Consider the following 13,649-nt stretch of genomic DNA (forward strand, 5'->3'; position numbering starts at 1 on the left):
AGAATATTTTTTTTAAACTGTTTTATAGAATAAAAGTCAATTTGAAAATCTAAAATATTTTTAATATTTTTAAATATGTTTTAAAAATAATTTCTACATCTAATGTTTTATTTTTAATTATTTTGCATATTCGCATAATTATTTTTTAAAAATAGCATTCAAAAATAAATGAAAACAATAAAAAAAAAATCTATTTTCTGTTCTGAAGAGTAAAAAACAGATAGTTTTCTGGTTGGCCGACAATATTCCTGATCCAAATTAGATGGGGACAAAGGGCAGCTGTTAAGATTAATCTAAAATATAGAGTGGGAAACCCACTTGCAATATAAAAATATGCACACACACGTCAAGAAATTTTCTGGAGATTCCTTACATTTTAGATGAATTTTTAATTAATGTGATGAGTATTAATAAAAGAGCAATTGCAGGAGTTGTTAAGTATCATTAGATTAATAAAAGGGAATCTTAATACAGTGTGCTAACATCAAATATGTTATTATAATCACAATTTGATTGGAGGATCTCAACCGTACAAAGTGATGAATATGGGTGTGGTCAAAGAGGAATGACATTTTAATCTATAATTGCTTCATAACCAACCTTGTCTGGCTTTCTACTTGTGCTGTTCTGATTCTGAGTCGTTTCTCTGCCTTTGATTTCTCGTACTTGCTTCCATGGCTTTTGTTGGAGAGGCTATTCTCTCTTCTTTCTTTGACACCCTGTTCGACAAGTTGATCTCTTCTGACCTGCTCGATTATGCTCGCCAAGTGCAAGTTCATGCTGAGCTCAACAAGTGGGAGAAAACACTGAAGAAAATTCATGCCGTGCTGGAGGATGCGGAGGAGAAGCAGATGGAAAAGCAAGTGGTGAAGATATGGCTTGACGACCTCAGAGACTTGGCTTATGATGTGGAGGACATCCTGGACGAATTGGCCACTGAAGCTTTGGGGCGGAAGTTGATGGCGGAAACTCAACCCAGTACAAGTAAGTTCCGGAGCCTTATCCCTTCTTGTTGTACTAGCTTCACTCCAAGTGCTATTAAGTTCAATGTTGAGATGAGGTCCAAGATAGAGAAGATCACTGAAAGGTTGCAAGATATTTCTTCACAGCAAACTAATCTCCTTTTAACTGAAAAAGTTACCGGGAAAAGGTCCGCCAAACCAACAGAAATACTACCCACCACTTCTTTGGTAGATGAATCGCGTGTTTATGGTAGGGAAACAGATAAAGCAGCCATACTTGACTTGTTGCTCCACGATCATGAGCCAAGTGATGACGCAGTCCGTGTCATTCCCATAATTGGCATGGGAGGCGTGGGCAAAACTACTCTTGCTCAGCTTGCCTACAACGATGACAAAGTGGAGAGTCATTTTGATCTAAGAGTTTGGGCTTGTGTCTCTGATGATTTTGATGTCTTGAGGGCAACAAAGACAATTGTTCAGTCTGTTGCTTCTGATATGTCCGATTTCAACGATCTCAACCTGCTTCAAGTCAAACTGAAAGAGAAACTCTCTGGAACAAAGTTTCTTCTTGTTTTAGACGATGTTTGGAATCAGAATTGTGATAAATGGGATACTTTGTACGCTCCAATGAGGACTGGAGCACAAGGCAGCAGGGTTATTGTCACAACTCGTAATCAAGGGGTTGTATCAGCCATCGGAGCCAGCTCAGCCTATCCCCTCAAGGAGTTATCCAATGATGAGTGTTTGTCTTTGTTTGCCCAGCAAGCATTAGGTACAGGAAACTTCCATAATCATCCACACCTGAGAGATGTTGGTGAAGAAATAGTGAAAAAGTGCAAAGGGCTACCTTTGGCTGCAAAGGCCTTGGGAGGAATGTTGCGCACAAAACTGAATCGTGATGCGTGGAAGGATATACTGAAAAGCAAGATATGGGACTTACCAGATCAAGAGAATAACACTATTCTTCCAGCTCTCAAATTGAGTAATCATCATCTTCCTTCACATTTGAAGTGCTGCTTTGCTTATTGCTCTATATTTCCAAAGGACTACGAATTCGATGTGGATGAATTAGTCTTGCTGTGGATGGGAGAGGGATTCTTGCAGCAAGTAAAAAGACAGAAGCAAATGGAGGAGATAGGCACCGAATTCTTTCATGAATTATTTGCAAGGTCATTTTTCCAACAATCAAATCATAGTTCATCACAATTTGTGATGCATGATCTTGTTCATGATCTTGCTCAATTCGTTGCTGGAGGTGTATGCTTTAATTTGGAGGAAAAAATTGAAAATAATCAGCAACATACTATTTGTGAAAGAGCTCGTCATTCAGGTTTCACTCGGCAAGCTTGCGAGGTTGTTGGAAAATTTGAAGCCTTTGATAAAGCGAAGAACCTACGCACGTTAATAGTATTATCAATCATGAAGTATCCATTAGGATATATATCTAAGCAGGTGGTACATGACCTAATAATGCCAATGAGATGCTTAAGGGTACTATCTTTGGCTGGTTACCGCATGGGTGAAGTACCAAGTTCGATTGGTGAGTTAATACATCTGCGTTATCTCAATTTTTCCGAATCTAAGATACAAAGTCTACCTAATTCAGTGGGCCATCTTTATAATTTACAAACATTGATATTACGTGGTTGTTATCGACTTACCCAATGGCCTATTGGGCTTGGAAAGCTGAAAAACCTTCGACACCTTGATATTACGGGTACAAGTGAACTACGAGAAATGCCTTTCCAATTTAGCAACCTCACAAATTTGCAAGTGTTGACTAGGTTCATTGTGAGCAAAAGTAGAGCAGTTGGAATTGAAGAACTCAAGAATTGTTCGAACCTCAAAGGAGTGCTTTCTATTTCTGGGTTGCAAGAGGTAGTGGATGTTGGAGATGCAAGAGCTGCTAATTTAAAAGATAAAACAAAAATTGAAGGGTTGACCATGGAGTGGAGTAATGATTGTTGGGATGCACGAAACGATAAACGTGAATTAAGTGTCTTGGAGTCCCTGCAGCCTCGTGAAAATTTAAGAAGGCTCACAATTGCATTTTATGGTGGATCCAAATTTCCAAGTTGGTTAGGAGATCCCTCATTCTCAGTAATGGTGGAACTAGCTCTCAAAAATTGCAAAAAATGCATGTTGTTACAAAATCTGGGTGGACTATCGGTGCTCAAGGTTTTGTGTATTGAAGGTATGAGCCAAGTTAAAAGCATAGGTGCTGAATTTTATGGAGAGAGTATGAATCCTTTTGCATCTTTGAAGGAGTTGAGGTTTGAGGATATGCCAGAATGGGAAAGTTGGTCTCATTCTAATTTCATTAAGGAAGATGTGGGTACATTTCCCCATCTTGAAAAGTTTTTGATAAGGAAATGTCCAAAACTGATTGGGGAATTACCGAAATGCCTGCAGTCCCTAGTAGAGCTTGAAGTGTCAGAATGTCCGGGATTGATGTGTGGGCTTCCAAAACTTGCATCTCTCCGTGAATTAAATTTAAAAGAATGTGATGAGGCAGTGTTGGGAGGTGCTCAGTTTGATCTTCCATCCCTCGTTACTGTAAATCTCATCCAGATTTCAAGATTGACATGTTTGAGGACCGGATTTACTGGATCCTTGGTAGCCTTGCAAGAATTGAAGATACACGGTTGTGATGGGCTGACATGTTTGTGGGAGGAGCAATGGCGGCCTTGCAATCTTAAAAAATTGGAAATACGTGATTGTGCTAATCTGGAGAAGCTGTCGAATGGATTGCAAACTCTCACACGTCTTGAAGAGCTGGAAATAATGGCATGCTTCAAACTAGAGTCATTTCCTGATTCGGGTTTCCCACCAATGCTAAGACGCCTTAAGTTGTTCTATTGTGGGGGTCTAAAATCGCTGCCTCATAACTACAACTCGTGTCCGCTTGAAGTCTTGACGATTAATGGTTCTCCATTTCTCAAATGCTTCCCAAATGGTGAGCTACCCACCACACTCAAGAAGCTTTATATTTGGGATTGTCAAAGTCTTGAGTCTCTACCAGAGGGGCTGATGCACCACAATTCGACCTCCAGCAGCAACACTTGTTGTCTTGAAGATTTGTGGATAAGGAATTGCTCCTCTCTTAATTCCTTTCCAACAGGGGAGTTACCCTCTACTCTCAAGAAACTTACTATTGCTCGATGCACAAACTTGGAGTCAGTGTCACAGAAAATTGCACCCAACAGTACAGCCCTAGAGTATTTACAACTTGAGTGGTATCCAAATCTGAAAAGCCTACAAGGATGCCTTGACAGCCTTCGGCAGTTGAGAATAAATGTTTGTGGTCTGGAGTGCTTTCCAGAAAGAGGCTTGTCCATCCCTAACCTTGAATACCTTGAAATTGAGAGATGTGAGAATCTTAAATCTCTAACACATCAAATGAGAAACCTCAAATCTCTGCGCAGCCTGACCATATCCGAATGCCCAGGATTGGAGTCCTTTCCGGAAGAGGGTTTGGCCCCTAACCTAACATCACTTGAGATCGCTAACTGTAAGAATCTGAAAACTCCCATGTCTGAGTGGGGCCTTGACACCCTCACCTCTCTTTCTAAATTGACTATTAGAAACATGTTTCCAAATATGGTTTCCTTCCCCGATGAAGAGTGTCTTCTTCCCATTTCTCTCACCTCCCTTAAAATCAAAGGAATGGAATCCCTAGCCTTCTTGGCTCTCCGCAACCTCATCTCTCTTCGATTCTTACATATCATAAATTGCCCTAACCTCCGGTCCTTAGGGTCGCTTCCTGCAACACTTGCAGAACTTGACATATATGGTTGTCCTACCATAAAAGAAAGATACTTGAAGGAGGGAGGAGAATATTGGTCCAACGTCGCCCACATCCCCCGCATTAATGAAGGTAGTTGAAGCATGCCCATTCGCAACTTAGTTCAAATTTCTTTTATTTTTTACTTTTGAGTTTTTGTTTATTTTACATTTTTCTATCTTAATGCAATTTTGTAACCAAGAGATGTCTTTCCAGGGTTGTAGGTGGATTGAATCTTAGATCACTCTCCCTTCCTTAATTTCAACTAGGTATGTTCGGCAATTCAAATTTTCCCATCTAAATTTTAAAATTGTGAGAATCTTCTTTTCTCATCTATCTTATTTCCTTGTTCTCTAAAATGTTTCTAGTGTATTTCTCTTTCTACATAATTAAATCATATTTCCTTTTGCATGCCACCCTTACGCCAACAGACCTCATACTGTTGTATGTAAGAAGTATAAAAGAGGCTGATGAAATTCAAGTCGATCTTAAGAAGATTTCTGGTTGCACTTGCTTAGTTCAGTTCCAATTGACCTGTTTTTTTCATTCAATTATTCGAACACATTTGCTTATTTCTATTCCAACAATTTGATGAAGCTGGTTTTTGTCCATAGAAATGGTATTGACTTCTTAATTTCTCAAATATTTAAATTAACATGTAAATATGATTGGCCTAAGATTTTCACATCCCTATGTAGAGGGAAATAGCTAGGTTTTTAACACATGAATCAATTTCAAATTGGATTTTATTTTTCAATCACAAAAATGGAAGCAAAGACCAGCCCATTATTAAGCTACTCCCATAATTCCATTAACATCAGAATAATAATCTTAACTCCCTAATTTTTCCATTACTAGGCCTTTACGGATAAAAAAATTCATTCTGCTTGTTCCTGTAACTTCAGGTAAGCTTAATTTTTGCTGAAAGTTTCTTCAAGTGCTATTGATCTCAAGTTGTCCTAAGCTTTGGTCCTTTTTGCTGAAGAAAGAGCTGAATGCAACAACTAGTGCTTGAAATCCAGAATTCTCCTGTTGTGAGACAAAATTGCTTAAAGGAGAAAGGAGAAAGGAGAAAATTTGGATCAGCATTGCCTAAATCTCCAACATTCAGCAACATGACCTCATTGGAAATATGAATTTATATTGAATTGTGTTATTCCTACTCTAGAAGTTGAGAGATAGATCATTCTTTCTTTCACCCAGGTATGTTTGACTAACCACAGATGCTTAAGTCTGTTTTTTCTTGGTCTAAATATAGGGTTTCACTTCTATAATTAATAGAAACTTCTTTTCTACATGTAGGAGGGAGAAAAATAATGCAGTGGCAGACTAGGTTCCTAACAAATGTATGATGGTATGTTATTGACTCAATCATAGTTGATGGTTTTCCTTTTTGTTTGTTGAGTAGAGTTCGTAGGTTTCTTTGTTGTGTAAGTCATAATTTTCATGCCATTGTATTTTTACCACCAGCTCAAGTGCTTCTTAAATAGAATTTCAATGAGCACTTTTATAGTTCATTGTTTGTGTATATGTGAGTGTTAAGGGGCATTTCACATTGGGGGCAATGATCACATTTGCAATGCTTGGGTTAGACATATTCTATTCAGTTGGGCTAACCCTTTTTTCCTTTTTTTTGGTACTTCCTGAATATAAGGTGGTAGGTGGTGGAAGCTTGATGGATTTGCCATACAATGACTTTTCTGCTAGTTGATGGCATAAAAATGAAAGGAATTTTGATGCTTATGGCTCTCCAAGAAGAACTCAACTTAAGGACGTCAATGTTGTGCTATTACATTTGTAGTGGCTCAAGCAAAATCAACCATATTTGGTTTTGGTGCTTAGTGTAGAATGTAAGAAATGTGAAACTTGTTTTCTCCTTAGACATTAGCTGCAGATGTTTCTACAGGATTTGGTTCTCTGGTACGGTGATTTGAACATTTTTATTTTCTTAAAAGTTGTAATTCCTCAAGTGTTTTTTTCCTTTCTTTTTAAAAAGAAATTTGTGAGAATATAGCAATATCCTTTTTACCATAGTGGATTATTTCTATACTGGCCCGTGGTTTTTCCCTCATTATTGGAGGGTTTTCCACATAAATCTTGGTGTACCTTTAATTTTATTACTTTCACAAATGTCCATTTCTTGTGTCATAAACTTTTTTGTCTTAGAGGATGAGGGGCTGATGACACAACTCAAAATGAAACTGTAAACGTACATGTCTAGGTGTAGCCAGAACTTCAACTCCAGCAATCAACACAATTGGAAGCTTAACCCAAAATATAGTTGTCTTGTTAGTGTTGCTTAAGTTGCTTAGGCTAGTGAGAGAAAAGTTAGAAAGTCTAGAGCCTGTTTGATTGTGAAAACGAGAACAATTTTCTATTGAAAATAATGTATAAAAAATGAAATAAAATACTTTTTTGTTAACACATAAGTCCGGTCATTGTGTATTTGAGATGTTCTCTCATAAATGGTTTCCTTTCAAATGATGAGTGTCTTCTTCCTACATCTCTCACCTCTCTTGGAATCTGGATAATGGAGTTCCTAGCCTCCTTGGCTCTCCAGAATTTCACCTTTCTGAAACAGCTAGATACCATCATGCAGGAAATGGAGCCTAAATGTTTTAATAATGTGGAGGAGATCTGATTGATGCACTGAAAATTATGGAAGTTTAGTTGCTGATTATAGCTTTATTTTCCGAGCATTGACTTAGAAAAAAAGGATAGCTTCCCCTTTCTGAACAAATACACTACTTGCAAGGGGAATAAGTTAGAGAAGGATATATATATATATATATATATATATATTCACTTTTGGATGAGAAGATGAAAAAAAGCTTGACCAGCTCCCATTCCAACCTGTCATAAGATTCCAAACGTCCACTTTCTTCTTGTCCCTAAGGCCATAAAATGAAGCCAAGAACAAATAGTTTTTTCATCATTCAATAAGCATAAAACCAAAATTTTTAGATGTCTATACATTCTTGAATTTTCTACCTTCTGTTGCACCAAATTCCTCTCTGCTTAAAAGTTGTACTGTTTCATAACTTGTCACGATTTTGCATTGTTTCCAACTAAATCCAGAGTTGATGTCTATAGTACTCTCTTGCCAAAGGCATATATATGAGGATTATAAAACCATGAAACTGGCACAAACAGATCATATCTTCTCAATCTGTATGAAGGTACTCCTCACAAGATATACCCTGTTGGATTAAAGGAGAGGCAAGGTATATGTCCTCCAGTCCTCTTCTTTCTCAATGCTGGCTTAGTAGTTATCCTTTAGTGCACATGAAAGGAGTGAATAAAAGGACAAAGGGAAAAGTTCCATTTCTCTTTGGAATTGTAAAGCCAAGATTAATAGAAGAAATCCGAGCCAAGTGATCCTTTGCTTTGCCTGCAAGGGAATTATTTTAGGACATTGCTTGAGCTTTGGCAACACAGCACAAACTGATTCCTTCTGGTTCTGTTTTTCAGATTTCGTGTTCCTTCTTTCTGTTTGATTTCCCATAATCTGTCTCCTACAAGAAACCATGGCTTTTTTTGGAGAGGTGGTACCGTCTACTTTCATTGAGACACCGTTCGACATATTGGCCTCCCCTGAGCTGCTGAACTTTGCAAGCCCAGAGCTGGTCTATGCTGATATCAACAAGTGGAAGAAGATGCTATCAAAAATATATGTTGTGCTTGATGATGCAAAGGAGAAGCAGATGACGAATCCATTGATGGAGATCTGGCTTGGCGACCTCAGGGACTTGGCTTATGATGTGGAAGACTTCTTGGACGAGTTCACCACTGAAGCTTTGCCACGTGAGTTGAAGGCAGAACCTCAAGTCTGCACAAGTGAGGTACAGAGCCTTATCCCTTCTTGCTGTACTAGTTTTACTCTGTGCCCTTAAGTTTAATCTTAAGATGAGTTCCAAGATTAAGAAGATCACTACCAGATTGCAAGATATTTCAGCACAAAAAGATGATCTCTGTTTAACAGAGAACATTGCTGGGGGTCTAACAGAATAAGCGAAATACCACCCACCACTTCTTTGGTAGATGAGTCTCGTGTTTATAGTAGGGAACTGATAAAGAAGCCATAGTCAACCTGTTGCTCGAGGATGAGCCAAGTGATAATACAGTCCCTGTAATTCCCATAATTGGCATGGGAGGCGTGGGCAAAACTACTCTTACTCAGCTTGCCTACAACCATGACAAAGTGAAGAGTCATTTCAATTTAAGAGTATGGGTTTGTGTGTCAGATGATTTTGATGTCATTAGGGTAACCAAGACAATTCTTCAGTCAGTTGCTTCTTGTATGTCTGATGTCAATGATCTCAATCAGCTTCAAGTCAAACTGAAGGAGGAACTCTTGGGAAAAAAATTTCTTCTTGTTTTAGACGACGTCCGGAATGAGATTTGTGATAAATTGGATGTTTTATACGCTCCCATGAGGACCAGAGCACAAGGCGGCAGGGTTATTGTCACAACTCGTAATGAAGGGGTTGTATCAACAATCGGAGCTAGTTCACCCTATGTCCTCCAGGAGTTATCAAATGATGACTGCTTATCTTTGTTTGCCCAACAAACACTAGGTACAAGAAACTTTGATACTCATCCACACCTGAAAGTAGGTAAAAAAATAGTGAAGAAGTGCAAAGGGTTACCTTTGTCTGCAAGGACCTTAGGAGGAATGCTGCGCACAAAACTAGATCATGATGCATAGGACCAACTATTAAAAAGCAAGGTATGGTACTTACCAAAAGAGAAAACAATATTCCTCCAGCTCTCAAATTGAGTCATCACCATCTTCCTTCTCATTTGAAGTGTTGTTTTGCATATTGTGCTATATTTCCAAAATATTATGAATTTGAGGTGGGTGAATTAGCCTTGCTATGGATGGGAGAGGGATTCTTGCACCAAACAAAAGGAAAGAAATCATTGGAGGACATAGGTGTTGAAAACTTTCTTGAATTATTAGTGAGGTTATTTTTACAACAATCAAATTGCAGGTCATCAAAATTTGTTATGCATGATCTCATTAATGATCTTGCTCAATTTGTTTTTGGAGATGTATGTTTTAACTTCGAGGACAAAGGGGAAAATAATCAGCAACATACTATTTATGAAAGAACTCGTCATTCATCTTTTATTTGTCAAACTTATGAGATTGCTAGAAAATTTGATACATTTGGTAAGGTGAAAAATCTCCAATCATTAGTAGCATTACCAACAAATATTCAAGGTTCATGGGATAGGGGATATATATCTATGAAAGTGCTACATGGCCTTCTCAAGGGAATGAGATGCTTACGGATACTATCTTTGGCTGGCTATTACATAAGTGAGCTACCAAATTCAATTGGTGAGCTAAAACACCTATGATATCTTAATTTATCTAATTGTTTAATAAGAAGGCTACCAGATTCAATGAGTTGTCTTTATAATTTACAAACATTGATATTATGCGATTGTGGTGAACTCATTGGGTTGCCCACAGGGATTGGAAAGATAATAAACCTTTGGCATTTTGTTATCACCAGTGCAAGTAAACTAAAAGAAATGTCTTTCCAAATGGGCAACCTTACAAATTTGCAAATGTTGCCAAGGTTTATTGTGAGCAAAAATGGAGGGTCGAGAATAGGAGCATTGAAGAACCGTTCCAATCTCCAATTGTGAACCTTATCTCTTGATCACTTTCCACAGTCCACCATTGCCTCCTTGACATTTTCCCACTCTCAACCTGAAAATATGTTAAAAGTTATAGCTTCCACATTCAGTTTGGATGATAGGTTCTGAAAACATAAGATCACTATAGACCTCTCTTTACCAGTTTACCTCTTAACTCATTGTTCTCAATTAAACTCAATCTTTCTTTACCATAATAAATTTGCTAAATAATATCCATTTTCATGTCTTCTTATGGAAGCCATGTAGCTTGACATGTATAAAGTAGCAAATAGAGAGAGAAATGATTTATCTTTTTAGTTAATGGGATGTAGCGTTTGGAAATCTTCTTTGTTTTCATATATTGTTAAAATGGTTAACATGGAAAAGCTTTCTTTCTCTGTTTCCCATAAGCCATATAGCATTATTTAGGGGAAATTTTCATTATTTTTATTGTATCATCTCTTTTGGAATTAAATTAGGCTTATTAGCTCTGATAAAAAGAAGCCCTTGAGGCTTGGCCCAAGTGGTAAAGGGATGGGGAGGGTTTGTGGGAGGTGCTAGGTTCAAGTCCTAGTAGGGACAAAGATTTACCTAAAACAAAACCAAAAAAAAAAAAAAAAAAGGCTCTGATAAAAAGAATAGGGTTGTAAGCATAGATACTCTCTATTTGCTTTCCTTGTCTTTGAATTGTCAGGCATCAATGTTCCTTATGCAATAGCAGTTCCAAAGTTTTGAGTTTTGTCATTAGCTTATTGGGTAGTCTTATTGTAGTTATTGTTAAGTTATTGTTGATTCTATGTTTAATCCTTTTGAAGATTGCAGAGAGACATAACTTCTTAATCTTTGAAGATCGTAAGTTTGCTGACATTGGTAACATAGTGACCATGCAGTATGAAGGGTGAGTCTCACTTTTCCTGCATATGGTATGTCTTAATTTCTTTTTCTGTTGCTTTTCTTACATTTTCTTAACAATTCTTGGCACTGCTGTTTGCAGACGGATATTGGACGGGGCAAATATAGTTAATGCTGACATAATCTCTGGTCCTGGAATTGTGGATGGTCTGAAACTGAAGGTTTGCATTAATAGTTTAACCTAATATTAGTCTGGACTTGTAGAAAAGCCTTAGAACTATTGTTTCTCTAATTTCTTATTACTCTTGCAATATTCGTAGGGTTTGCCTCGTGGTAGGGGCCTGTTGCTTGTTGCAGAAATCACTACAAGAAATAGAATAATTAGCGACAAAATTTTTAGATTGGGAAAAAAAATTGTCCCTAAATGTATCAATTAGCGACGAAATTAAAAAATTGTCTCAATATTTTTATATACATAGTTTTAGAGACGAAAAATGTATCTTTTTGTTTCCAATTATATTAATATGCAAACTTTCAAAAAAAATAAGTTGTTCATAATCAATTTTGCGACGAAAGTAGACATTTAGGGATGATTTTTTTTTTGTTGCAAGATATATATTTTGGCGATGAAATAATTTATTTAATGTTTTGTTACTAAAAATGTTAGAGAGATTTAGAGACAAAAATATAGCTTTTGTCGCCAAATATACTGATATGAAGACATTCACATAAGTAAGTTATTCATAAAAAATTTGGCTATGAAAGTAGACATTTAAGGATGATTTTTTTTTTTCAAGATATATATTTTGACGATGAAATATTTTGTTGAATTTTTTGTTAGTAAAAAATGATATAGAAATTTAGACACAAAATTTGCCACTTATGGTTATTTTGCAACAACATGATATTTTTATTTTTATATATTATTTTATATTTTTATTAGGATATATTACTAAAATTAGATTGAACAATATTATATAATATTAAAATATATTTAAATTTAATATATTACAATCCATATATGTAGTATGAATTTTCTACTCGAGTCATTAAATTGGATGAGAATTTGATATGAGATTTTAATATGTAAAATTCCTTTGCATTGATTAGTTTTTTATATAGTGAGTTTTTAAAATTTTGTTTAATTAAATCTGTGTATGACATAGTTACACTTTTGTAATTGTAACATTTTGTTACATTAAATACTTTTCAATTAATGTTATATGATCCAAAAATAATATTACATTTTTAAATATTATTTTATGTTTTTATTAGGATATATTACTAAAATTAGATTGAATAATATTATATAATACTAAAATGTATTTAAATTTAATATATTTGTAGACCACCCCTTGGGACTCTTTCTTTTTTGGGCTGTCTTTGTTGGGCTTGGCCCTTTTTTTAAAGAGAGTAGGCCCATTTGAGCTTTTATTTGGCCTACCCAGATGAGGACAAGTGCCCTCACTTGGCCATCCATTTGAGCCTTTTTATTGCCATTTTCGGCGAGGGTTTGAGCACGCAATTCTAGGGCAAGGAGAGGACCTTCCATTTTGGGAGAAAAAGGCGGCGGTTGGGAAAGCATCTTTGGAGAAGAGAAAAACAGAGTAGAGAGGATTTGAACGAAGAGCATTTTTAGAGAGCAGGGCCTTGAGGAGGAGGAACATCTGGAAACGGATTGGAGAGGAGCAGAGCAGAGGAGCCTTAGCTTCTAGAGAGGGCTTTTGGGTCCTCCAGGTATGGTCACTGTGGGTTTCACCTTTATTTATTCATGCTGTTCTCTTCTTTTCTTCAGAGAGCTCAAAAATCACTTTGCTATTTAGATGTGAGTATCAGAGAAAGCATCTGAACCTGATTGATTTTCTTTATGGTTGTTCACGAGCTTGGTGTGGCTTATTTATCCCTTTCTCCTTTGGTCTAGCTTGAAAATAATCTGATTATCTTTTTCTTTTTAACTACATTGTGCCTTGGAAGATTACATCTCTGTTTTTCATTCATAAATCTGGGTTTAGCTTCTTCCCTCTCTATTCATAAGCACAGGAATGACTCATGACAGATACTTGGTTAAGAAGACTTCTTTGTTTGTGAGTCTGTTTTGCTGATCGTGCTTTTGATATTTTCTCTATACTATTGGAGTTTGGTTTGGGTTCATTTTGACTCCCCAAGAGGAATTCTACTGGTGCCCTCCCTGTGTTATGGGGTGAGTAATGATATTCCTAAGGATTTTAAGAGAGAAAGAACAGGGGAAGGAATGTCTCATCAACCTTGCTGATTTCCCGGACCTGTGAACTTCTCATTTGAGACTGCCATTGCTTTCTGTATTATTAACGGCATCCCTGCCATGGTGGAAATCTCGTCTTCATCCTATACAAGATGTATCTTCCGTGTAGTCACCATCT

At 36.8% G+C, this 13,649-nt stretch overlaps 2 protein-coding genes across 6 annotated transcripts; both read left to right on the plus strand.

The window, feature by feature from the left end:
• The first annotated feature begins 671 nt into the window (after positions 1–671).
• Positions 672–6,777, plus strand: LOC117928606 (putative disease resistance RPP13-like protein 1). Of its 4 annotated transcripts, XR_004653587.1 has the most exons (6): positions 672–3,377; positions 3,441–4,839; positions 4,963–5,015; positions 5,652–5,949; positions 6,049–6,100; positions 6,401–6,777. XR_004653587.1 is itself a non-coding variant. In XM_034848532.1 (3 exons), the coding sequence occupies exons 1-2, from the start codon at positions 675–677 to the stop codon at positions 4,968–4,970; spliced, it is 4,173 nt and encodes a 1,390-aa protein (XP_034704423.1). In that variant the 5' UTR covers positions 672–674; the 3' UTR covers positions 4,971–5,015; positions 6,401–6,777. The 4 variants fall into 4 exon arrangements, 1 of the variants encoding a protein (XP_034704423.1); XR_004653585.1 differs by having other exon boundaries at positions 672–4,839; XR_004653586.1 differs by having other exon boundaries at positions 672–4,839; positions 5,736–5,949.
• An 840-nt stretch (positions 6,778–7,617) lies between these two features.
• On the plus strand, positions 7,618–13,205 carry LOC117928609 (uridine 5'-monophosphate synthase-like). Of its 2 annotated transcripts, none has more exons than XM_034848538.1 (4): positions 7,618–8,588; positions 11,214–11,296; positions 11,393–11,471; positions 12,598–13,205. In XM_034848538.1, exons 1-4 carry the CDS (start codon positions 8,274–8,276, stop codon positions 12,700–12,702), a joined length of 582 nt encoding a protein of 193 aa, XP_034704429.1. In that variant the 5' UTR covers positions 7,618–8,273; the 3' UTR covers positions 12,703–13,205. The 2 variants fall into 2 exon arrangements, with proteins under 2 accessions (XP_034704429.1, XP_034704428.1); XM_034848537.1 differs by lacking the exon at positions 12,598–13,205 and adding an exon at positions 11,571–11,745.
• The last annotated feature ends 444 nt before the right edge of the window (positions 13,206–13,649 follow it).

Source organism: Vitis riparia, chromosome 13, assembly GCF_004353265.1.
Source record: "Vitis riparia cultivar Riparia Gloire de Montpellier isolate 1030 chromosome 13, EGFV_Vit.rip_1.0, whole genome shotgun sequence".
Taxonomy (NCBI): Eukaryota; Viridiplantae; Streptophyta; class Magnoliopsida; order Vitales; family Vitaceae; genus Vitis; species Vitis riparia.